Genomic DNA, 25,947 nt, shown 5'->3' with positions numbered 1-25,947 from the left:
ATCTTCAAGAGGCATCATCACATACGACGCAGTGTATCACCTAGTAATCTTCAAGAGGCATCATCACATACGACGCAGTGTATCACCTAGTAATCTTCAAGAGGCATCATCACATACGACGCAGTGTATCACCTAGTAATCTTCAAGAGGCATCATCACATACGACGCAGTGTATCACCTAGTAATCTTCAAGAGGCATCATCACATACGACGCAGTGTATCACCTAGTAATCTTCAAGAGGCATCATCACATACGACGCAGTGTATCATCTAGTAATCTTCAAGAGACATCATCACATACAACGCAGTGTATCACCTGGTAATCTTCAAGAGACATCATCACATACGACGCAGTGTATCACCTGGTAATCTTCAAGAGACATCATCACATACGACGCAGTGTATCACCTAGTAATCTTCAAGAGACATCATCACATTCGACGCAGTGTATCACCTAGTAATCTTCAAGAGACATCATCACATACGACGCAGTGTATCACCTCGTAATCTTCAAGAGACATCATCACATACGACGCAGTGTATCACCTGGTAATCTTCAAGAGACATCATCACATACGACGCAGTGTATCACCTAGTAATCTTCAAGAGACATCATCACATACGACGCAGTGTATCACCTAGTCATCTTCAAGAGACATCATCACATACGACGCAGTGTATCACCTAATAATCTTCAAGAGACATCATCACATACGACGCAGTGTATCACCTAGTAATTCCTTCACTGAAACTTTACAACAGTCATAATGTCTTCTGTGAAGTTATTCAAGGGGTAGTTCACCCCTTACGCCTTACTGCTAGGTGTAAATTTTATTAAGAAGAACAGAAGCGCAATTCTGAAAACAGTGAATCCATGTATAAAACTGCAAACTTTCATTCAACAGGTTACGTGCCATAAAAAAAAAATTATCCATTTATTGCTTCTTATAAACGTCATCTGGTATTCATCTAAACCAATTTTTATATGTGCCACTTTGTTCACAAACCTCAGTAATCGTTTATAAAATCGATTGAAGTTCTCTGGCTACTGCCCCCTGGTGGCAGTTGGAAAGACGAAACTTTTTGAAATAAACACACAGGAAATTTCAGGAAATTAATAAGTTCATTCTCGTTCTTTGATCAGTGGATTCTTACGAACTAAAACTTGATGTGTTAGTGTCCATTACACACTGCACATAATGTGTTATCAAGAGAATGTGACATTTGGGTGGGGAGCAAAGCATATGTTTGTTTGTTGTTAAACGAAAGCTACATTGTAGCTGTCTGTGAGCTACTAACAGCATCGAAATCAGTGTTTTAGTGTTAAAAGTCCTCAGACATGGCACCAGCAGAGCAGAGAGAATACAATACAAAGCTACACAAATAGCTTTCCCTAATCATAACTGAGAAACAACACAGAAAGAAGCTTTCCAACATCACCCACCGCCAACCCTGTGGTTACTGATGATCAAAGAGTAAAAATTTTACGTCATTATTAAAGGCACCCACAGCCCCATACTGCGGCACCGAGTCTAAGTTTGGTTTGTTTTGAATTTCGCGCTAAACTGCTCGAGGGCTATTTATTTGAGCTAGCAGTGAAAGACTGGAAGAAACGTAGCTGGTCAACATCACCCATCCTAGGGATTCTCTTCTACCAACGAATAGTGGGATTGGTCATAACTATATAAAGCCTCCAGGGCTGAAAGGGCGAGCATATTCTCTGCGACGAATATTCGTGCCCGCAATTCTCAGATTGTGAATCGAGTGCCCTAACCATTAAAAGTCAAGGATCATGAATTATCGGACTTATAGACTATGCTCTCTAACCATTAGGCTTCATACAGTCCTCACATCTAACAAGTCATCTGCTATGGGAGCAAGATATTCGTACAGAGAACCTCCAAAGTGTATGTGGTCAAGTCAACACGCCAACTAACACAGTCAAGGTAATAACAACCGAAATACTAGTTATATTCAACCGATTGTAGTGGGCGTTTTTGAAAGTTAGGTAAATAACGTATTAACATTTAGCTCTGAATGTATCGAAGCACCCGGGGAGACAATGTGGCGCTATCGTGATAACCTGCGCATGCTCCACTGGTCTGACGTGGTGGGTCTTAACCTCTACTGATCAAATTTTCAATATACACACGTTACAATAAGAACAACAAGAACCCTAGTGGCATAAATTAACATTTTAACACGTTAATTGGAAGGATTTGATTGCTTTGCTGGCACAATTAAAGAATATATGGTTCATATCAATTTCAAAGAAAGAAAAAACACCTTTACCTAAATACTTATCAGAAACAAGTACTTTTTTTATATTAAATATACACACATCTTTGTATACTCATGATTAAATGAATATTACTGGTTATTACAGAATTGTGTGATGCGTTCCACATGGGATTACTATCACAATTCCATTCCACACCCATCTAACCACTCGCAGTCAAAACGTCATTCAACTGTGTCCTGGCTTTAATTCGGTAAATGGTGCACGTGCTAGGAGTACCACGTTAGGTTATTATAGTAATTACGTCATTGGCTATTATTCGATAGCCATGAATGGTGAGACTGTACAAAACAAATACAAAAACTGGGTTCTCTCTCTCCCCCCCACACGAAATACAGAATGAATAACATCCGGTAAATACAATTTACATAGCGTCTCCTGCAAATTCACCCTTCATTTCCATAGACAAAAGTAATACTTTTACACAGGGGTTAATCTAACGAGTACGAATCCAACAGAGGTTAATCTAACAGGTACAGTTACAGTGATACAGGTTGAAAATATTTAAGTTTACTGACATTTACAAAACAACTTTATTTTGTTTGTTTGTTTTTGAATTTCGCGCAAAGCTACTCGAGGACTATCTGCGCTAGCCGTCCCTAATTTAGCAGTGTTAGACTAGAGGGAAGGCAGCTAGTCATCACCACCCACTGCCAAACTCTTGGGCTACTCTTTTACCAACGAATAGTGGGATTGACCGTGACTTTATAACGCCCCCCACGGCTGAAAGGGTGAGCATGTTTGGTGCGACCGGTATTCGAACCCACTACTCTCACCTTAACCCACCTGGCCATGCTGGGCCTAAAGATACGGCTAAATACAACGGAATGTTCGAGTAGGTGTTGGTTAAAAACAATAATACTGATGTTGACACCTCTTGTTCCAATAATGTTTTAACACCGTTTTAAATATTATTTGACTGTTTCTTAAACCAGTATCATAGCTGAATTATTGTTTACTGCCAAACATTAAACCTACTTACTATCTGTTACTGACTCTGTTCTCCAAAGTTGCAAGAGGAACATATCCGTCTCTGTTGCAAAATTATACCAACTGGCAAACCATGTTTGCGGTATTACCAGATGGTTTCTCGCATGTTTTTTCAACATTAATATCTATACGACTATTATACTATTATTTCTCAAGTTACATTCGTTATTGTGAATGTATATACAGAAGTAATCTTTCATTCACTTTTTTGTTAAAAAAACAACAAAAAACTATCTCACAGTTAAATAAGTAACTGTCTCTGAATGTTTCTCTTCAGTGTACAACACTGTGGCTTTGTTTGTAAGAAATGTTCCTCTCCCATGTACCTCCTCGTGGCTGTGACTGTAACAAATGTTCCTCTCCCATGTACCTCCTCGTGGCTGTGACTGTAACAAATGTCCCTCTCCCATGTACCTCCTCGTGGCTGTGACTGTGACAAATGTCCCTCTCCCATGTACCTCCTCGTGGCTGTGGCTGCAACAAATGTCCCTCTACCATGTACCTCCTCGTGGCTTTGACTGTAACAAATGTCCCTTTCCCATGTACCTCCTCGTGGCTTTGACTGTTTGACATGTCCCTCTCCCATGTACCTCCTCGTGGCTGTGACTGTAACAAATATCATTTTCCCATGTACCTCCTCGTGGCTGACTGTAGGAAATGTCCCTTTCCCATGTACCTCCTCGTGGCTGTGACTGTAACAAATGTCCCTCTCCCATGTACCTCCTCGTGGCTGTGGCTGTAACAAATGTCCCTCTACCATGTACCTCCTCGTGGCTTTGACTGTAACAAATGTCCCTTTCCCATGTACCTCCTCGTGGCTTTGACTGTATGAAATGTCCCTCTCCCATGTACCTCCTCGTGGCTGTGACTGTAACAAATGTCATTTTCCCATGTACCTCCTCGTGGCTGACTGTAGGAAATGTCCCTTTCCCATGTACCTCCTCGTGGCTTTGACTGTATGAAATATCCCTCTCCCATGCACCTCCTCGTAGCTGTGACTGTAACAAATGTCATTTTCCCATGTACCTCCTCGTGGCTGACTGTAGGAAATGTCCCTTTCCCGTGTACCTCCTCGTGGCTGTGACTGTATGAAATGTCCCTTTCCCGTGTACCTCCTCGTGGCTTTGACTGTAACAAATGTCCCTTTCCCATGTACCTCCTCGTGGCTTTGACTGTATGACATGTCCCTCTCCCATATACCTCCTCGTGGCTGTGACTGTAACAAATGTCATTTTCCCATGTACCTCCTCGTGGCTGACTGTAGGAAATGTCCCTTTCCCATGTACCTCCTCGTGGCTGTGACTGTAACAAATGTCCCTCTCCCATGTACCTCCTCGTAGCTGTGACTGTAACAAATGTCATTTTCCCATGTACCTCCTCGTGGCTGACTGTAGGAAATGTCATTTTCCCATGTACCTCCTCGTGGCTGACTGTGAAATGTCCCTTTCCCGTGTACCTCCTCGTGGCTGTGACTGTATGAAATGTCCCTTTCCCATGTACCTCCTCGTGGCTTTGACTGTAACAAATGTCCCTTTCCCATGTACCTCCTCGTGGCTTTGACTGTATGACATGTCCCTCTCCCATGTACCTCCTCGTGGCTGTGACTGTAACAAATGTCATTTTCCCATGTACCTCCTCGTGGCTGACTGTAGGAAATGTCCCTTTCCCATGTACCTCCTCGTGGCTGTGACTGTAACAAATGTCCCTCTCCCATGTACCTCCTCGTGGCTTTGGCTGCAACAAATGTCCCTCTCCCATGTACCTCCTCGTGGCTTTGACTGTAACAAATGTCCCTTTCCCATGTACCTCCTCGTGGCTTTGACTGTATGAAATGTCCCTCTCCCATGTACCTCCTCGTGGCTGTGACTGTAACAAATGTCATTTTCCCATGTACCTCGTGGCTGTGACTGTATGAAATGTCCCTTTCCCATGTACCTCCTCGTGGCTTTGACTGTAACAAATGTCATGGCTTTGACTGTATGAAATATCCCTCTCCCATGTACCTCCTCGTGGCTTTGACTGTATGAAATGTCCCTCTCCCATGTACCACCTCGTGGCTTTGACTGTAACAAATGTCCCTCTCCCGTGTACCTCCTCGTGGCTTTGAGTGTAGGAAAACGTTTTTTTTTTTATTTTTAACGGTATGGATCAATGCAGTACCTCATTGATATACCAATATATATTATACCACAAAAAATACTGAAAATAACTATACATCGTTCCCTTTCTTAATAAACCCTACTTATAATCTGTGCTTTCATAGCATGGGACTTTTCATACAGAGCAAGTTGGCAGACTCTCTCAGACCAAAATCTGTATGAAAAAAAGTACAAAACTTGAGCCAACTTTCATTAACACACAATTATTAGTGGTTTCCTTCGTTTCTCACTGTTACTCCACTTGAGTTAAAGAAGACTCAAATAAACATATTTCATAACGTTACTTCTCCGGAATGTGCCGAGCAAATTTTTCCAGCTACTAGATGGCGCTTTGAGGCCACAGTTTAATTGCCTTTCAAGAATTTTGTTTTTACCTTGAGGCATGCGATAAATCATTACAAGACTCGTGTCGTCCAGGGACTTGTACAATCCAACCCATACATCAAAAGCAGTCATGATATATAATGTGGTACTAGTACCTATGTTTCATTGTCACCTTTTAAACTTTATCTGAAAATCGACGAATAGAAACTGATTTTTTTACAATGCGGGTTAGAATAATTATAACTATGGAAAAAGAACGAGCCACATTTCGATTATTTTATAACTAACTAGTATAACTAAACATAACAGCATTTTTTTTTTAACTTTTGGGACATAAGATTAAACTGTCTATTCAACATATTCTTGAAAATTTAAAACCTTAAACACGATTTGCAAAAAGTAACATAAACTTCTCACTGTCAAAGGTTAGAAGTCAAACTTGTATATTTAGTTTACCTTTGTTGTGGAGATTAGGTTTAGATAATTAGAATAATACGGTGATGAAGGACTACTCTAAACGTGGTGTATGAGTGTCACAGTGTTGAAGGACCACTCTAAATGTGGTGTATGAGTGCCACAGAGTGTTGTCCTTGGTGCCACAGTGTTGAAGGACCACTCTAAATGTGGTGTTTTGGTGTCACAGTGGTGTTGGACATTTTAACACATTAGGACGTACCAAAAAAGGCGAAAAACGGCCTTGAAGCTCCAACTTTTATACCTCTAATAATGCTGACAGAATACTTCGCCTCGTGAAGGCTTGTCCGCCTCTTCCTATAACCTTTACCTACTTTCAGAAGGCGTTTTAATAACATCTAACCGAAACTTTACAAGCCAACCTCTAATTGATTTCAACTAAGCACGTAGTCCTACAAGCTACAAAGTTCCTGTCACACGTACTAACTCTGTACACCCTCACACCTACTGGTGTTACCCACTACCTTGTTTTAAGGATCGTTTAATTTTTGCAGGCTGATTAGCTACTTAAACCACCCATGTTAGCTAAACGAGGCCGTACACTATTCTTGTATAGGCTCCTGGTTTGTTGGCATCTTCCAGCTGGAAGTCAACCAAACGTTTGTTCTAGTTTGCTCACAAAAAAACCAACAAAATGTATAGTAGAAACCACGTGCTTTTCCCAAACGTATAATACCTCTCGGATAATATTGTACATCAAATCGTATTCTTCCTTTTTCACTAACGTAGAAAAGATCTTTATGAGCGGTTATTTTTACATTTTATATATTCTAGAAAAACACACGTGTTTTCACTCAACGTATAACGCCAGTTCTCAGTCAGACTGCCATATCTGTACCAAGAAAGTTTGAAAACTCTTGTGTTAAAGTCTCCAAACAATGAGATACATGAACCAATTATTTCTTCCCCTTTGAAAAGTTCAAATATCTTTTATTCATTTCTTTTTATAAAAAATGGAAAGAGATGGGAGTTGAGGGGTAAGACTGTCTAGCTTTCTCCTAAGATCTATGTTCTAAACTTTCAGCGCCTTAAGGTGTGTTTGGTGAAGGGAAAAAAAAAAAATTGATTCATAAGCTCCCCATCAATGGACGGTCAGATAACTATTTCGAGCAGCTTGTCATGATTTGGTGTTATCTATACTAATCTTATATGATTTAACATTAATGACTTTTTCTCTCACTCTCTCTTACTTGGCTACATACAAATAAGTTTCCTGAGAATGTCCCTAGATAAACACGAGTTTCCTAAAAATGTCCCCTCGTTGTCCCAACAAATAACATCATTTAAATCACCATCACTTTAATTATAATCACATCACTCGGGCCACGTGATATATATAAAAGGTCTGTCTGTTTATCAAACCTTGTATAATTTTACACGAAACTTGAACAATGCCAGTCAGAAGACACTACGAACACGACAGTAAAGGCCAGAGACCAATTGTATCGTCTTAATTTCTATTAGCGATTCTTTGGATTTCAGGGGCACAGACTTAAACCGAAGCGCCTCTAACAACAATGTTCACAAATAATATAAAACAGACTTAGAGACAAACAAATAAAACATTTCTGAGATGGCCTCAAACAAAATTTGGGAAATTAAATTTCTTTATTCTAACAAATCGCACGTCGTTCGTTAGGCTTAACGTGAACAAAAAATCTCGCACGTCGTTCGTTAGGCTTAACGTGAACAAAAAATCTCGCACGTCGTTCGTTAGGCTTAACGTGAACAAAAAAATCCCGATTACGTAATAACCACTTACTATTTTCAAACTTGCACTTTCAGAATGCTGAACAAATTTTCCTTTTACTGAGTTAAGAAATTTTATCCCAACACTTCTTTGCTGTTCAGTTTTCTGACATTTTGTTGTTGATAATTATCTGTCCGCATAATTAACTATATTTGTGATAAGACATTATATTAGGCCTATTATATATATATATTTTTAATTATATTCCTAAATTAGCTCCTTAGATATTTTCAACAATTAGAAGAGTGTAATTCACGTTCGGTGGTGGTCACTTATCATCCTAAACTGAATGTGTGGGACTACTACCTCAAAAGATACATGTACTTCATTAGAATACTTCCATTTAACGCCAGTTTTACTTGGACAATTTACCAACGTTTTTCCTGTTACTAGGGCACGTTCACAGAATAACAAAAAACAAAGTAAACTGACATTATAATCATTTATGGTACAGGGAGGTTTAATTTTTAAAATATTTTTAATTTAAAACTACTTTTTCAACGCCCTTCGAAGTTGTCTAACATAACCTTATGAGTAAGTCCTCCCTCACCACACCCTCAAGTGTAAATAAAAATCACATCGTTTTCTGAAACACTGTCAAATAATTAACACTATATGATAAAATACATGATGACTGGTACACGTTTTGGTACTGCATACGGAAAGAAACACCTTGTTTAGCAATGTCCTAGTTGTGGCTCGATATGTTGACAGACACGATTATAACAAAAGCTGTCACAGCGAAGTTTTGTCCAATAGCAGCATCAACAACTGCTGCTGGTGAAACCGTTTAAGTGTAGTGTATACGAGACTTTAACAATGAAGCCAAACAGATATCTCACGGACTAATAGACGGGAACACGATCGAATTTTTTTACCACATAAATCTATCATTGTTGTTGGAATGTCCACAACGCGTCAACAATTTTACAGGTCAACTCGAGCAAATAGTCAATTGCTAGGACTGGATCAGTAATGCAAAATAAATACTGAAATAATATCATCTTATCTGAAAGCCAGTTTCATTACTATATAATGTTATAAATATTATTACTAATAATTCTGTCCGCCTGGTGGCTCAAAGGTAAATCTGAAGGCTTATAATGCTAAAAACCGGATCTCGATACCCGTAGTAGGCAAAGCACAGACAACCCATTGTGTAGCTTTGCGCTAAACAAAAGACAAACAAAATCAATCATTTTTACAATAATGAATGTTATTTTACACCAGTAACTTAGGACTAAAGTAAATCTCTCTAAACTGTCTGAACCTTCTGGTAAGTGTAGTTAACACTTAATCGCGCCCATACTCAGAAGATGATTCATTAAGCCTTCATATTAATAGATTCGCAAATTATGCACTTCCAGTAACTTTGTAATACCAGTTTCCTTGACGTATAGATCACGTGTTAGTTCCAATCTTTATAATTAGCTTACATTTGATGAGAACTTATCAGTAGTTGATTAATGAGAACAAAAGGCACTGTTTCATCACTAGATTTAAAATTCATCATCGAAGTAATATAGCCACAAGCTACAGACAGGTGACTGAAACTGACAAAGAACTGAACATTTGGACTGGATACAGAAAACTAAAAAGGCAATATGTGTGCAACCCCCCTCTCTTCACCAATGTTTTGAGTTTACAGTAATCAAGCTAAGATGTGTACCACGCAGTTCTCCACCATAAAAAAGTAATAACGTAGATTTACGTAACAAGATTACATTTCTGTCTCCCTTTTTTATCCATTTTTTACTATTTCTCAAAATCCCAGTTAGCTAACATTGTAGTGAAAGCGACTGACCTTCAGTGTGACTTACGACTTTCAAGTTCATTTAAGGTTAATAAATTGGTCCTTGAAGGGAAAAAGCACTCAATCCTTGCACCAAATTTGATCAATATAAAACTAAAGACGATCGGAGCAGCATTTGTTCACACTGAACCACACAGAGGTGAGAAAGGTTCACTATACCAATATCTCAATTACATGAAAGTATTTCTATTTAAAACGATCGTATATTGTATTATTAGTAACGGTTATTTCTGAACGTGTTCGATTTCAAGTGTGTTTGATAAACGAAGGGAAGCTGTTGTTCAGGGTTTGATTGTTCGACTTATGATAAACGAAGGGAAGCTGTTGTTCAGGGTCTGACTGTTCAACTTATGATAAACGAAGGGAAGCTGTTGTTCAGGGTCTGATTGTTCAACTTATGATCTGTTGTTCAGGGTTTGATTGTTCGACTTATGATAAACGAAGGGAAGCTGTTGTTCAGGGTCTGACTGTTCAACTTATGATAAACGAAGGGAAGCTGTTGTTCAGGGTTTGATTGTTCAACTTATGATAAACGAAGGGAAGTTGTTGTTCAGGGTCTGATTGTTCAACTTATGATAAACGAAGGGAAGTTGTTGTTCAGGGTTTGATTGTTCAACTTATGATAAACGAAGGGAAGTTGTTGTTCAGGGTCTGATTGTTCAACTTATGATAAACGAAGGGAAGTTGTTGTTCAGGGTCTGATTGTTCAACTTATGATAAACGAAGGGAAGCTGTTGTTCAGGGTTTGATTGTTCGACTTATGATAAACGAAGGGAAGCTGGAAGTATGTTGTTCAGGGTTTGATTGTTCAACTTATGATAAACGAAGGGAAGTTGTTGTTCAGGATCTGATTGTTCAACTTATGATAAACGAAGGGAAGTTGTTGTTCAGGGTCTGATTGTTCAACTTATGATAAACGAAGGGAAGTTATTGTTCAGGGCTTGATTGTTCAACTAATGAAAAACGAAGGGAAGTTGTTGTTCAGGGTCTGATTGTTCAACTTATGAAAAACGAAGGGAAGTTGTTGTTCAGGGTCTGATTGTTCAACTTATGATAAACGAAGGGAAGTTGTTGTTCAGGGCCTGATTGTTCAACTTATCAACCGCATGTTTCTGAAATATAAACACACGAATGTGAGAATGTTTTGAATAGCCACGTTCACTGCTTGTGATAACAAACGTATACTGTGTTTCAGAAGTTTGACGTTTTGTGACGTCATGTTTAACAAACCTGCGCAAGTTAATAATGAGTGATCTTAAAATAAAACAGGAAAAAGGACTGCGAGGTAAAACGTAATCTTAACGATCGAAACCGGCCCACTGTTAGAGATAAAAAACTTACGTTAATCTCTCACAAGGAACGTACAGACTGAGGAAGCGCAATACCAAACAGGATGATATTGGTTGTAAGAATCAGTAAACAGTGGCAGAATAACAATTAGTTATTGGAATAATAAAATAAGCACGACTGTATTTGGTCCATACCAGAATGCTATGGTCAAAAGATGCGACAGAAGCCACGGAAATATCCTGTTCCAAAAGAAATATTTAATATAATTTAGCATTTCTAAATTCCAACAAACCAGCCACAAAAGCCTTTTTCCATCTTTAAGCTAACACACATACACACACGGGCCGAGCGTGTCCTAGGGTTAGTTTGTGTTTTGAATTTCGCACAAAGCTACTCGAGGGCTATTTGCCCTAGCCGTCCCTAATTTAGCAGTTTAGAAGGAAGGCAGCTAGTCATCACCACCCACCACCAACTCTTGGCCTACTCTTTTATCAACGAATAGTGGGATTGAACGTAACATTATAACGCCCCCACGGCTGAAAAGGCGAGCATATTTGGTATGACGGGGAAGCGAACCCGCGACCCTCAGATTACGAGTCGCACGCCTTAACCCATCTGGCCATGCCGAGCCGTCCTAGGGTTAGCGTGATAGGACTGTGAATTCTAGTAATAAACGTTCGCGACCCAAATCCACAAAAACGCGTTATAGGTGCGACAGCCAATTCCCTCAATTCAATTAATCACGAAGTGACTTGTCGCTTTCGCCCATCAGTTCAAAATTAGGTACAGTTTGGGCCAGAGATAATCATGCTGCGACTTTGAGCGAAATATGAAACGTGCGCGCGCGCGCGTGTGTGTGTGTGTGTTCACATACACAAACATTTTTGTTGAGCTTTCCATGAAACAATCGGAACTTAAAACTGTTTTAAAGTCAGTATACATTACGTTGTTAGCAAAAACACATCGTGCAAAGTCTTAACAAACACTAAATTATAATAATTACAACCGATAAATATCACAATAAGTATTTACAGACTTAAAGAGCAAAACTTTAGGGTGAAAGTTCATGAACTTGAATAAGCGCAGCCCATGAGCTGACGATGGTTGGTGATGACTTCCCTCCAGCCTTACACTGCTAAATTAGAGATGGCTAACGCAGATGGCCCTCGTGCGGCTATGGGCAAAATTAAAAGAAAAAAACCAAAATGAAGAACGTGGGTAAGCGAACTTTTTAAATTCCACAAAATTTTGTAAGTTACCATCAATCCAATCTTCGAATCACTATCCAACTCAAATTCAAAATATCTGTCGATTTGAAAATCAAATTTTAACAAGTTACCATCTACTGTTCTATTTTAACAGACTCACAATCGCCTTAACCTCTAAGACTTAATGTTTTATTACAACACAATTATACAAACTTAAAAGGATACCAAGAAAGACCAGAATATTCGTTGCCACTGTACAACCCTGTTAAGTTATTAATGTTATTAAAATGATTAAAACATTGATAACAGTTTAGAGCAAATTCTCGAGAGCAAGTTTGTAGCTCTTATATAAGAGTAAATCCCACTAGATGGCTCTACCTCAAACTATCAAACAAACAAAAATGCATTGCAAAATGTTTTCGCTAGTATGGGCACATATGCATTATATTCTAGAGAGCTTTCATGGGCACATACATGACAAACCACACAGGTGTTGATTTAGTCTTGAAAAGTTTGGTACTAAAAATATTAAACTCTAGAATCTTGCGTGCGCGTGTTTTCTTATAGCAAACCCACATCGGGCTATCTGTTGAGTCCACCGAAAGAAATCGAACCCCTGATTTTAAGCGATGTAAATCCGAGGACTTACCGTTGGGACTGGAATTTCGTAATACCTGTCTGTCATACATTACAAGACTTAGCAGCTTCACACACACACACACACATGAAGTGAAAAAGTTAATTTCTCAAAGGGTTTTTTTCCTCCTTCAGTACCAAAGACAAGAAGAATGTATATATTTAGCTATTTATCCACCATCTAGTTTTCAAAACACGTGCATCTCTCACTTACCTTGATCATCAATAGAGAACATGCCCATTCCATCATCACCCCTGATGAAGTAGGTTATTTTGTTATTCAGGCCCTCTGGGTCCTCGTCTTCAGCTTTCACCTGCATCACGAAGGTCCCCGCTGGTTGGTTCTCACGAACCTTTCCCTCCTCCGCGAAATTCGAGAAGGTGGGTGCGTGTTCATTTTCATTTACGTCTTCCACCTCCACCAGGAGAGAAGCACTCGACGACAGTGGGGGATTTCCCATGTCACGCGCGACAATGGTCAAATTATAAATTGGTCGGCTTTCGAAGTCTAAAGGACCAGCTAATCTGACCACGCCCACTTCTGGGTCGATCTGGAAAGTACTGGTGTCATTGCCCTCCAGTTCGTAATGAACTATACCACCATTTGACAGATCAGGATCATGCGCGGAAAGAATCATCACCACAGATCCAACGGGTTGATCTTCCCTAACCCTCGCCAAAAACTGGCGAGAGCTAAACTCTGGGGGACAATCGTTCACGTCTAACACCCAAATGTTAACAACTGTAACGGACGAAAGGGTATGGTCAATGTCCGAGTCTGACACGCGAACCCTGAGACCATAATGATCTATTTTTTCCCTGTCAAGTGTCCCGTTCACTGTCAGAAGACCGCTTTCGTGGTCAATGCGAAAATCCCGAGTGTCCGAGTCAAGTGAAAAATAGAGTTTGGCGTTCAAACCCTTGTCCATGTCCGAAGCACGAAGCCGGACAATGCTGGTTCCGTTCTTAGAGTTCTCTTTGATGTGAAAATCATAGGTGGCTTTCTCAAATACAGGAACATTGTCGTTCGTATCTTGGACATACACAACCAGTGTCCTAGAAGCAGATTTTGGAGGCTGACCGAGGTCGAAAACTGAAATATTCAAAACGTACTTAGACCGTCTTTCCCTGTCAATCTCCCCCATCACCACGAGCTCTCCAGTATACATATCCATTTTAAAGCTGCTGTCTTCATTTCCGTTAGAAATAACGTAAACTAGCTTTCCGTTATATCCGTGATCTCGGTCTTCTGCTTTCAGGGTCAAAACTCTAGTACCAATCGGTAGGTTCTCCTCCACTTCTATCTCCGTGGGTAACCCTTTCAGGAACTGCGGATCATGGAAATTGTCGACGTACCTCGCAGGGGTTGGTTCCGTAACTTCCATCCTCATTTTGTTGTTCTTTTTCCCCAGCTCCATCTGTTCTTTCATCCTCTCGACAACTCCCACATCTCGACATTCCACCAGAGCATCCTTATTGACCAGCCTCCGCCCCTGAATGTTTCCCATCTGGCGGTCGTAGGCCTCACTCATCACTTTTATGTGAAGAGACATGACGTCAGCGAAATGTTGTCCATCAGTTGCCGAGACATTAACATATTTGTCTTTGAATTTCTGTTGAGTCAGATCACAAGTTAGAAACAGAACCCCAGTCACGGTATCCAACTGGAAACAGGAGTCGTCATCCGGATGCACCATCCGGTAGCTGACAATACTACCAGCATCGAAGTCCAGAGCCGACAGTGTAAGAATCTCTGTTCCTTCCGCTGCAATCATAGACACGTAGCCCTTACAGTCCACCTTCTCAAACTGAGGTCTGTGGTCATTTACATCATTTAGAAGAACTCGGACCGAAATTTCGGACTCTCGTGCGAACGGCGAACCCCAATCTGACGCGCGCACTTTCAGCAGATACTCCCTTTTCATAGTTTCATAATCCAAGATATCTGTTGCCTTTATCTTTCCCGAAAAATGGTCGATGCTAAACGGTACGGGATCAATGTTTGCGAGACTGTAGGAGACGTAACCATTCTCTCCTTCGTCAGAGTCTGCAGCATGAACCGTATACACCACACTTCCAATAGGCCTATTTTCATCAAAATGAACAGTAACAACTGAAGACGAATTAAACAAGGGATCGTTGTCGTTGTCGTCTAACACGGTTATGTTCACAATTGTCGTTCCCTTCTCTCTGTTCCTCTTGGAATCTTCCAATGCGGCGCTAACAGAAAGTACATACCTAGACTTCGTCTCTCGATCCAGAAGTCTGACGGTTGCAATCAGGCCTGTTATTGGGTTTATACTGAAAACTTCTTCTTCGTTCCCACTATCTATGCTGTATTTCATCTGTGTTGTTTGTATTCCATTTTGAGCTTTGACCACCAAAACTGGTGTATTAATAGGTGCTACCTCTTCGACCTCCACGTGATAATTCCGTTTCTCAAACACTGGTGGACGATCACTGGTATCGGTTACCTGAATTGTGACCATCTTAACAGACGATTTAGGGGGAGTCCCCCTGTCGGTGGCCTTAAGAGCCAGATTAAAGACGGCAGGATCCCTCATTCGATCCAAAAACCTGGTACTCTGAATATTAAAATCGTTTGGCGTTTCTCCACTGGTCACTCCAAAATAACCATACGGATCCCCATCAACGATCTCCAAACTCTGGATCTCCCCGTGATCCCCAATGTCATCATCAGTGACGTGAACAATGGCGTAAATATCAGGAATGTTACTTTCCATCACTGTCGAGAAATGCCTTACGAATATTTTTGGGGCATGATGGTTTACCGGCGTTACGGTAACCCTTAAGGAAGCAGTGCTCACTCCAATTATCCGTCCAGCTCGTGGTTTGGGTCCTCTGTCCTGGGACACGATGGTTAGCTCGTATTCTTGTTGTTTCTTATAGTCTAAAGGGCGGGTTAAAGAGACGGTTCCCATTGTTGGATGGATTGCAAACTGAAACGTGGGGCTCTCGAAACTAAAATAAACCTCTCCGTTAACACCTACGTCTGAATCATATACCTCAATTTTGGCAATGCTCTGGTAAAGTGGAGTGTTCTCGGGAATCGTGACGTGATATACGTCACTGTCGGGAGGGAATAATGGGTTTAGGTCGTTCCTATCCAATATTTCAATATTAACTTGGGTTACAGCTTTCTGTTTAAAGGTTTTAGCTTTCGACTTCATCTTAACCACTCCTTTCACCGTTAAAACGTAATGGTCAATATTTTCTCTGTTGAGAACGTCACTTCCGGTTCTTGTCCGAATACGTAGAAACCAAAAGTTCCCAATGCGCACTTCCTCTGCTTTGAAAAAGTTCTTCTCGTTGCCTTCTATTATTTTATAATTTACAATCAGTTGAGAATCCGTAACAAATATTCCCATTTTAACAGAAGAACTAACGTAAACTCTACCAACCACATTTTCAGGAATTGTCGCATTATACACCGACTGCGTAAATTGGTGTTCGTCAAAGCCACTGACCACGCAGGTCAACACGAGAATCAGAATCCAGAAGGAGAGATGGGTAAAGGCCATTTTTCACCACTGACCAAATTGGCCTCAAGACGGCAGAATTTGGCTATTCTAGAAGAATGCAACTGACACGGCTACGGCCTTGCTACTTCCACGTTTCCCATAGTAACCTGAAACGAAAAATCAAATTTTTTTTTGGTTAATAAGACCCACAATCACAAATAACTTGTAACCACAACAATGATTGTTTATTTGTTTTTGAATTTCGCGCACAACTACTCGAGGGCTATCTGTCCCTAATTTTGCACTGCAAAATTAGATGGAAGGCAGCGAGTCTTCACTACCCACCGCCAACTCTTGGGCTACTCTTTTACCAAGGAATAGTGGGATTGATCGAACATTATAACGCCCCCACGGCTGAACCCGCGACCCTCAGATTAAGAGTCGAACGCCTTAACACACTTGGCCATGCGGGGCCAACACAACAATGCCAAACTGTGGAACAGAAATCATGAAAGCAAATATACAAGCTACGCCAAAAACAAAAAAAAAACACTAACTCTTCAGTTCAATCATTCTTTGATTCAAAATTACCTGAAAGTAATGAAGAAATGTCCCATTGAATGAAGATTTTAGCAAAATTCAACAGAGCATAGGTCTGGAAACAACAGCAAAATAAAACAGGATACTAAAACAGGTGAACTTAGATCTGCGTTACTTTCTAGGCCTTTAGGTCTCATGTTCATATAATTTAATTAGTGAATGCCCCCCCATTGGCACAGTGGACTTGTTTGTTTTGGAATTTCGCGCAAAGCTACTCGAGGGCTATCTGTGCTAACGGGTCCCTAATTTAGCAGTATAAGACTAGAGGGAAGGCAGCTAGCCATTACCACCTACCGCCAACTCTTGGGCTACTCTTTTACCAACGAATAGTGGGATTGACCGTCACATTATAACGCCCCCACGACTGGGAGGGCGAGCATGTTTGGTGTGACGAGGATTCGAACCCGCGACCCTCAGATTACGAGTCGAGTGCCTTAACCACCTGGCCATGCCGGGCCTTAATTCAAAAACAAACAACAAAACCACCACCAGCAAAGCTCGTACGGTAATTACTAGAATTGGCTGGAAATTCGGATCCTTTTTTGATTGTCACAACAGAAAATCTAAACTAAGTCTTTTAAGCCTCGTTATCAAAGTGATAAAGGTCTAACTTCTCCGCGGATGATTTAACAAAAGAAATGAACTCTCTCTTTGTTTTTTAACAAATATTTGAATAATGAAACTAGTGATACAGGGGAAAAAAATATAGTGCCATACAAGCACTGGTTAAATATTGATTGTTTGGAACAAAGCTACATAATAGGCTATCTGTGCTCTGCCCAACACGAGTATCTATTTGTTTTGAATGACTAGAGGGAACGCAGGTAGTCATCACCACGCACCGCCAACTCTTGGGCTACTCTTTTTACAAACGAATCGTGGGATTGAACGTAACATTATAACGCCCCCACGGCTGAAAGGGGGAGCATGTTTGGTGCGACGGGGATTCGAACACGCGACTCTCAGATTACGAGTCGAGCGCCTTAATCACCACGAGTATCGAAACCCGGTTTCTAGTGGTGCGAGTCCCCAGACGTGCCGCTGTGCCACTAGGGAGCGTAGTTAAATAAATCCCATCCTTTACCAAACAGAATTACCCTAGTAAAAGAAACGCTTACTCTCACTTTAGGATCCACCCCCGGAAATTAGGTGATTTGGGCTAAGGACCTGTTGTTTTTTTTTTATTTTACAACTAAAATCATAACATAGGAATAAATCATTTCAATTAATGTTGGCCACGAATGTCACTTTATTCCACTTACTTATGAGCTAATTACCAAAACGTCAGAGCTAAATTAAAAACAATGTGTCAATCGCACCAATTCTGATATTCCCTCTGGTGCCGACGAATCCTTTCTTAAAATAAAGGAATCTTCAAGGTCGACTGGAATACTAGTAGTGGTTTAGGTGTTATCTATCTTAGCTTTGGTTGTTTGTTTGTTTTAAGAAAGCAAAGCCACATTGGGCTATCCACTGTGTCCATCGCACGGAATCAACCCCTAGCTCTGTAAGTCCGTACGAAAACTCACTAGAAGATAGATATCTATATTAACAAATTAACTCAAACAAAAACTGATACGAATTAGATTTGTGAAGCGTAATTTTTTTATAAGTCTTAGTGACGTCATTATGCATTCCACTTAACTTTCACTCTGTATTTCACAAAACGTCAATCATCTTCGTCTAACTACTTAGTTTAGGTAAAACAAACATATTGCAGTATTTTTAGAGTTAAAAATAAATGAAAAACTCTAAAACCATATGGAAATGTGATTAAGTACTGAAAAAACAGTAAATAATTTATAATTAAAGTGGAAAATAAATATATAAAATAATAGAGGTCGCTACGTTAATCGCTGAAACACAAATAAAGGTATCAAATTTCGCAAGCATATAAGAAAACTGGAAGAGGGTATACAGATTCACCAGGGAAACCACGTCGTCTGATTTACGATAAAGTGTTTAGAAGACAATGAATAAGTTGCACAATGAACTACCTGTACTGCGCTCACTACTGATATCGAAATTCGATTTTCAGGGTCTTAAGCCTAACGTCTTAAGGCATTCACATTTAAAGATAAAACAACAGAGATGCAAACGATAACTAAGGATGTAACTATATAACCAATCTTCAGAAATCAGAACAAAACTTTGATGTTATTCTTGTTTGTTTGGGTTATTCGCACAAACCTCAACAACGAGTGAAAGCAACTAGTCAACAGCACCCACCGCCAACTCTTGGGCTACTCAAATCCAATAGTTTGTTTGAAGTGAGGCACAAAACTACACAATTGGCAATCTGTGTTCTGCCCATCACGGGTATCGAAACCCGGTTTATAACGGTGTGAGTCCGCAGACATACCGCCGTGACACTGAGAAGGATGGGGGGCAGTAAGGGGGGCAGTAATAGAACATGATCGTTTTCTTATAAAACACCCACAGCCCCAAAGTGAGGAGCACGATTTTCTTTTTAATTTTGAAGTAACGGGACGCAAATAATGAATATTCAGATTTGTAGCTTGGGCCACTAATGACTCGGGCACTTTGTTAGTCCTGTTATGAAATAGAATATGGAAGATGAATGACGAACGTGACAGAACTACAACATGGTTAGTCCACGAGTAAAAGTAATTCATGTCTCGAAGAAAGGTGTTAAAGCATATACATCAACATTACCAAGAAACAATTCCATTACTGCATCTCTTATCTGGTTCTTCCTCATCAGAGTATCCCTCAGTAAAAGCTGAATGAACAAAAGGCGGATAGCCTAGCTGCTTTGTGCCACAAAACACTAAATCAACCAACCAATCTTTATGATTAAAGAGTTCCAGTTATACACCAAGCTTACAATTCTTCCCAGGATTCTCTCTTCTCAATCACCTTATCGTGAAAACTATAACACGAAAAGCTTTAAAAACACCCAAAAAATTTAGTCGCTTCCTACGATCGGATCTTCCTTCATCAGGATTACCACTGTGAAGAAGGAACATCGATTCCAAGTTCCACATCCACGTGAATCTAAAAACTTCTAAATAAGATAACATTACAAGGACAGTACGTCAGTGACCTGAAATGTGACATGTTGTCTAGCTTGCCAAGAACACATCTATCTCCACCTAATGTGCCAAGTTAGTGTTTAACCTACCCTACACTTTTGATTGGCGATTTTTAAAGCCTTAATTTGTATCTGTGATCATTGTAAAAGATAAACATGCCACGAAAATAATGATTTTGTTTGTTTGATTGATTGATATTAAAGTTTCGTTTGTAGTTATCTTATGAACGAAACCAACAAACAAACCAGGATCTCTTGATAACAGCAGACCACCAATAACACCATCCGTCTACAAGTCTGTCAACACAAGAGTCGTTTTCCCTTTTCGAAGTCAATTTCAGTCCGTTTTGAGTCAACAAGTCAATCTAAATATCATTTATTTGTATTAAGTCTAGACGTTTTACCATGTAGGGATATGCCAACCTTCTCCTGGTAAATTATGAACGATCGGCAGAAATACCATGTGCTGATAAGGCACATGACTAAAGGTCAGTAAACGACATAACAAGGGCGGAGTGATACAGGAGGCGGGAGACGAGCGATTAGTGAAGGTTTATCTGAAACCTTCCGCCGTTAACACGAGTTTTCACATATACTACACGCAGTACACGTGCCAGTTGTACACGTAGTTCTGTTGTATCTCTACACGTAAAGACATGCGATTCCAATTAACCCTCTCACTGCCACAATACGTACCAACATATATGGACAACTCGAGTGTATTTTGTTCCACATTTTTATTTTCCACAAAAATTTACAAAAGATAATAATGATTAAAAAAAAAACATTTTTTAATCTAATAGTAGATATACGCAATGAAATAATTTTAAATGTTGATATATAATATTCTCATGCTGGTAATAAAAAGGTTAAAGGTCATGTTAAAATTATTTCCTCCAAACTTACAGTTTCAGTTTTGATGCCTAGTCTTGATAACAAATAGTGATAGGGCCTTTAAAAAACCAACAGGTTTATGGTGGAACTAATGTTCCCTTTTTAAAAAAAAAAGGCTTAAGGTGAAACTAATGTTCCCTTTTTACAAAAAAAAGGCTTAAGGCGAAACTAATGTTCCCTTTTTACAAAAAAAAAGGTTTACATGAACTAATGTTCCTTTTACAAAAAAAAAGCTTAATGAAACTAATGTTCCCTTTTTTTTAAAAAAAGGCTTAAGGCGAAACTAATGTTCCCATTAAAAAAAAGGCATAAAGCGAAACTAATGTTCCCATTAAAAAAAAGGCATAAAGCGAAACTAATGTTCCCATTTTTAAAAAAAAGGCTTAAGGCGAAACTAATGTTCCCATTTTTTAAAAAAAAAAAGGCTTAAGGTGAAACTAATGTTCCATTTGAAAAAAAAGGCTTAAGGTGAAACTAATGTTCCCTTTTTTAAAAAAAAGGCTTTAGGTGAAACTAATGTTCCCGTTTTTTTGAAAAAAGGCTTTAGGCGAAACTAATGTTCTTATTTTTTGAAAAAAGGCTTAAAGTGAAACTAATGTTCCCTTTTTACAAAAAAATGCTTATGGCGATTTTACAAAAAAAAAACACGAGGTGAAACTAATGTTCCATTTTTTGAAAAAAGCTCAAAATGAAACTGTTCTTTTTTTAAAAAAGGCTTAAGATAAAGCTCATGTTTTTTAAAAATGACTTAAGATAAAACTAATGTCTTTCTTTTAGCAATCTTCAAAGACTAAAGTTCACTTAAATCTCGAGTGTTTAAAATATAATTAGTTTTGCATCAGTTATTTGTTTTGAGTTGAGCACAAAGCTACTCTATGGGTTATTTGTGCCCTGACCATTACGATTATCGAAACCTGCTTTCTAGCGTTGTAAGTCCGCAGGCATACTGCTGTATCAGTTTTGGCAGTCAGTTTCGCATTTCAATCCGACGCATAAAATATGACTCATTAAGTAACCTTCCGTTGCACATTAGGTTTTGGTTTCGGTTCTCGTGAAAGAAAGACTAAGGTATTATTGAACACGGTAGATTCTATTGTCCGTCCAACTGTAATTCAATAAAACTGACAAAAATCAAGTTCTTAATGTCTGCTCGTTATGATGATTTAAACAAAAAACAGAAACCATACAATTTCAGATACTGAGAATTCATGATTAAAATTACCCGTCCTCACGCTACCGTTACAATTACTTGATTAACAATGACCAGTCCTCACGCTACCGTAACAATTACTTGATTAACAATGAGCCGTCCTCACGCTACCGTAACAATTACTTGATCAACAATGACCCGTCCTCACGCTACCGTAACAATTACTTGATCAACAATGACCTGTCCTCACGCTACCGTAACAATTACTTGATTAACAACGACCTGTCCTCACGCTACCGTAACAATTACTTGATTAACAACGACCCGTCCTCACGCTACCGTAACAATTACTTGATTAACAACGACCCGTCCTCACGCTACCGTAACAATTACTTGATCAACAATGACCCGTCCTCACGCTACCATAACAATTACTTGATTAACAATGACCCGTCCTCACGCTACCGTAACAATTACTTGATTAACAATGACCCGTCCTCACGCTAACGTAACAATTACTTGATTAACAATGACCTGTCCTCACGCTACCGTAACAACCACATGATTAACAATGAATGACCTGTCCTCACGCTACCGTAACAACCACATGATTAACAATGAATGACCTGTCCTCACACTACCATAACATTACCGTTACAAAGTGTAATTGTCGTTTCACCATCACTGTTCTTAAGTTGATGTATCCTTACCCAATGACTTAACTTCCGATGGTCGAAAGAAATTCATAAAATAGTAATTTTAATAAAGTAAACTGTGATAAGGTTGAGAAACTTCTGTGATAAAGTTGAACAGATTTCTAATTTTTAACCAGAAAAAAAGCCGAAGAAAAATACATTTATAACTCAAATATTTAATACTATAGACTTTAAATATAATTCGATTTGCTCATTGTAAACCATTGCACTAAACAAACGACTAACAAACATTTAATAATGTTGAAACGTTAAGTAGCTTACCTTTCTTAAGGCACGCTTAACACCCCGATATTTTAAACCTAATTGGTTTGTCAATAACATGTAATACAGTAATAATTTAATGCGATTCTCTTTGTTAGTGATACGTAATACATAAAAAAGCATTTTAAACGTAATTAGCTTTGCTAATGGAAATCTGATAATCTTCAATGCGAATAAACCTGGTTTTGATACTCGCTTAGGGCAGAGCACAGATAGCCTATTGTGTAGCTTCGCGCTTAACAAGTCTACAAACAAATACGGCAATATTTCAAAACCTAAAAAATCATTTGTTAATAAAACATCTAACACCATAATATGTAGCCTTATTTGATAAAAAATATTTAATACTGTGATAATTGAAATCTGATTCACTCCATTAACAATATACTGTACACAGCATTACCCACATTGCACTGACTTCAGTTCTAAATGATCACTCTGTTAACAATATACTGTACACAGCATTACCCACATTGCACTGACTTCAGTTCTAAATGATCACTCTGTTAACAATGTACTGTACACAGCATTACCCACATTGCACTGACTTCAGTTCTAAATGATCACTCTGTTAACAATGTACTGTACACAGCATTACCCACATTGCACTGACTGCAGTTCTAAATGATCACTCTGTTAACAATATACTGTACACAGCATTACCCACATTGCACTGCTTCAGTTCTAAATGATCACTCTGTTAACAATGTACTGTACACAGCATTACCCACATTGCACTGACTGCAGTTCTAAATGATCACTCTGTTAACAATATACTGTACACAGCATTATCCACATTGCACTGACTTGAGTTCTAAATGATCACTCTGTTAACAATATACTGTACACAGCATTACCCACATTGCACTGACTTCAGTTCTAAATGATCACTCTGTTAACAATGTACTGTACACAGCATTACCCACATTGCACTGACTGCAGTTCTAAATGATCACTCTGTTAACAATATACTGTACACAGCATTACCCACATTGCACTGACTTCAGTTCTAAATGATCACTCTGTTAACAATGTACTGTACACAGCATTACCCACATTGCACTGACTGCAGTTCTAAATGATCACTCTGTTAACAATATACTGTACACAGCATTACCCACATTGCACTGCTTCAGTTCTAAATGATCACTCTGTTAACAATGTACTGTACACAGCATTACCCACATTGCACTGACTGCAGTTCTAAATGATCACTCTGTTAACAATATACTGTACACAGCATTACCCACATTGCACTGACTTGAGTTCTAAATGATCACTCTGTTAACAATATACTGTACACAGCATTACCCACATTGCACTGACTTCAGTTCTAAATGATCACTCTGTTAACAATGTACTGTACACAGCATTACCCACATTGCACTGACTGCAGTTCTAAATGATCACTCTGTTAACAATATACTGTACACAGCATTACCCACATTGCACTGACTTGAGTTCTAAATGATCACTCTGTTAACAATATACTGTACACAGCATTACCCACATTGCACTGACTTGAGTTCTAAATGATCACTCTGTTAACAATATACTGTACACAGCATTACCCACATTGCACTGACTTCAGTTCTAAATGATCACTCTGTTAACAATATACTGTACACAGCATTACCCATATTATACTGACTTTAGTTCTAAATACGTAATGTTGAAACTAAAGATGAAACATATCTCCAAAACAAAAGCATAGTGAGAGAGCTATGCCGTGCATAGCATTCAATAGCATGCTTATATTAGCGTGTTACATGGAATCATACACATGGGATAAATTCAAATTTCACTCATTTTCAATGACTTTGTTGAAACTTCTATTTGAAATAATAAACGAAACAAAGGTTTATACGAAGTCTGTTAAACGTCTTACATCGTGTCCCTGTTTAGGAAAACCACAGACAAAGTTTAATAAAAAGACGTTACTCGTGGTGCCCATAGGATAAATGTCCAGAACCATGTAACAGCTTGTAGTCACCGATGGTTGATTGCTACGTTACTTTGGTGTGAAACACGTTTTGACTAATCTCCACGTGATTCGGAAAAACTTGTTCACTTACAAAGACAAGTAGAAAAGAAAAATCGTTTTGTTTTAATATTTATTACAGCGTTGTCATATATTTTAAGATATATTTAGGCCTTGTACTAAAACACATGATATTCTATGGTCTAATAGACGTTGTAATTTCCTTTCATTTTGATGCAGGTCATTGAAGATGAGTTAATATACATGTTTAATGTTTGATAAAAAATAATAAAAAAACAAATATCCCATTACAAAAGCCCCCCCCCAGTGGCTTAGCGGTATGTCTGCGGACTTACAACGATAAAAAACCGGGTTTCGATACCCATGGTGTGCAGAGCACAGATAGCCCATTGTGTAACTTTGTGCTTAATTCAAAACAACAACGACAACAATAACCCATTACAAACAATAAAAGACAGCAAAGCCCTTCTTGTAAAGTATCCATAGACATGTTGAATACAACTCATCGTAGGAACAACACCGAAATATGTTGCAAGATGTCTTCCACATTTTAGGGTGACGTTAATAACAACATAGAAATTAATTTTCACACGCAAAATAAGCTAGACGCTTGTTAACTTTTCGATAAGCATACTCGATAAAAAATTAGTATAACAACTTTGAACAATCACAAAACCGGAAGCGGGAGTGAAGATTCAGTGTGACGTCATTCACTATATACCACTGGAAATGAAGGCGGGGAAAGGCAACAAGTTTTAACCAATCATATTTCAGTACTTATTGGATGTAATGTTTTATAAACAGTGACAGGAACAAAAAGTTTTATGAAAATCTTAAATCGGAA

At 39.0% G+C, this 25,947-nt stretch overlaps 1 protein-coding gene across 7 annotated transcripts in view; it reads right to left on the bottom strand.

The window, feature by feature from the left end:
* LOC143228768 (fat-like cadherin-related tumor suppressor homolog) overlaps window positions 1-25,947 on the bottom strand; it is a 218,393-nt gene that overhangs the window by 164,690 nt on the left and 27,756 nt on the right. For 6 of the 7 annotated variants that reach the window (XM_076460102.1, XM_076460098.1, XM_076460097.1 and 3 more), the window contains one exon: window positions 13,158-16,592. The exons of the other annotated variant lie outside the window; for it this stretch is intronic. In XM_076460102.1, the coding sequence (XP_076316217.1) occupies window positions 13,158-16,485 (3,328 nt within the window). In that variant the 5' untranslated portion in view covers window positions 16,486-16,592. The remainder of the gene's footprint in view (window positions 1-13,157; window positions 16,593-25,947) is intronic. 7 annotated transcript variants of the gene reach the window in all.

The sequence above is a fragment of the Tachypleus tridentatus genome, chromosome 10 (genome assembly GCF_004210375.1).
Source record: "Tachypleus tridentatus isolate NWPU-2018 chromosome 10, ASM421037v1, whole genome shotgun sequence".
NCBI classification, from domain to species: Eukaryota; Metazoa; Arthropoda; class Merostomata; order Xiphosura; family Limulidae; genus Tachypleus; species Tachypleus tridentatus.
Note: the sequence above shows the minus strand (reverse complement) of the source record. Positions and strands in the feature narration are given on the sequence as shown.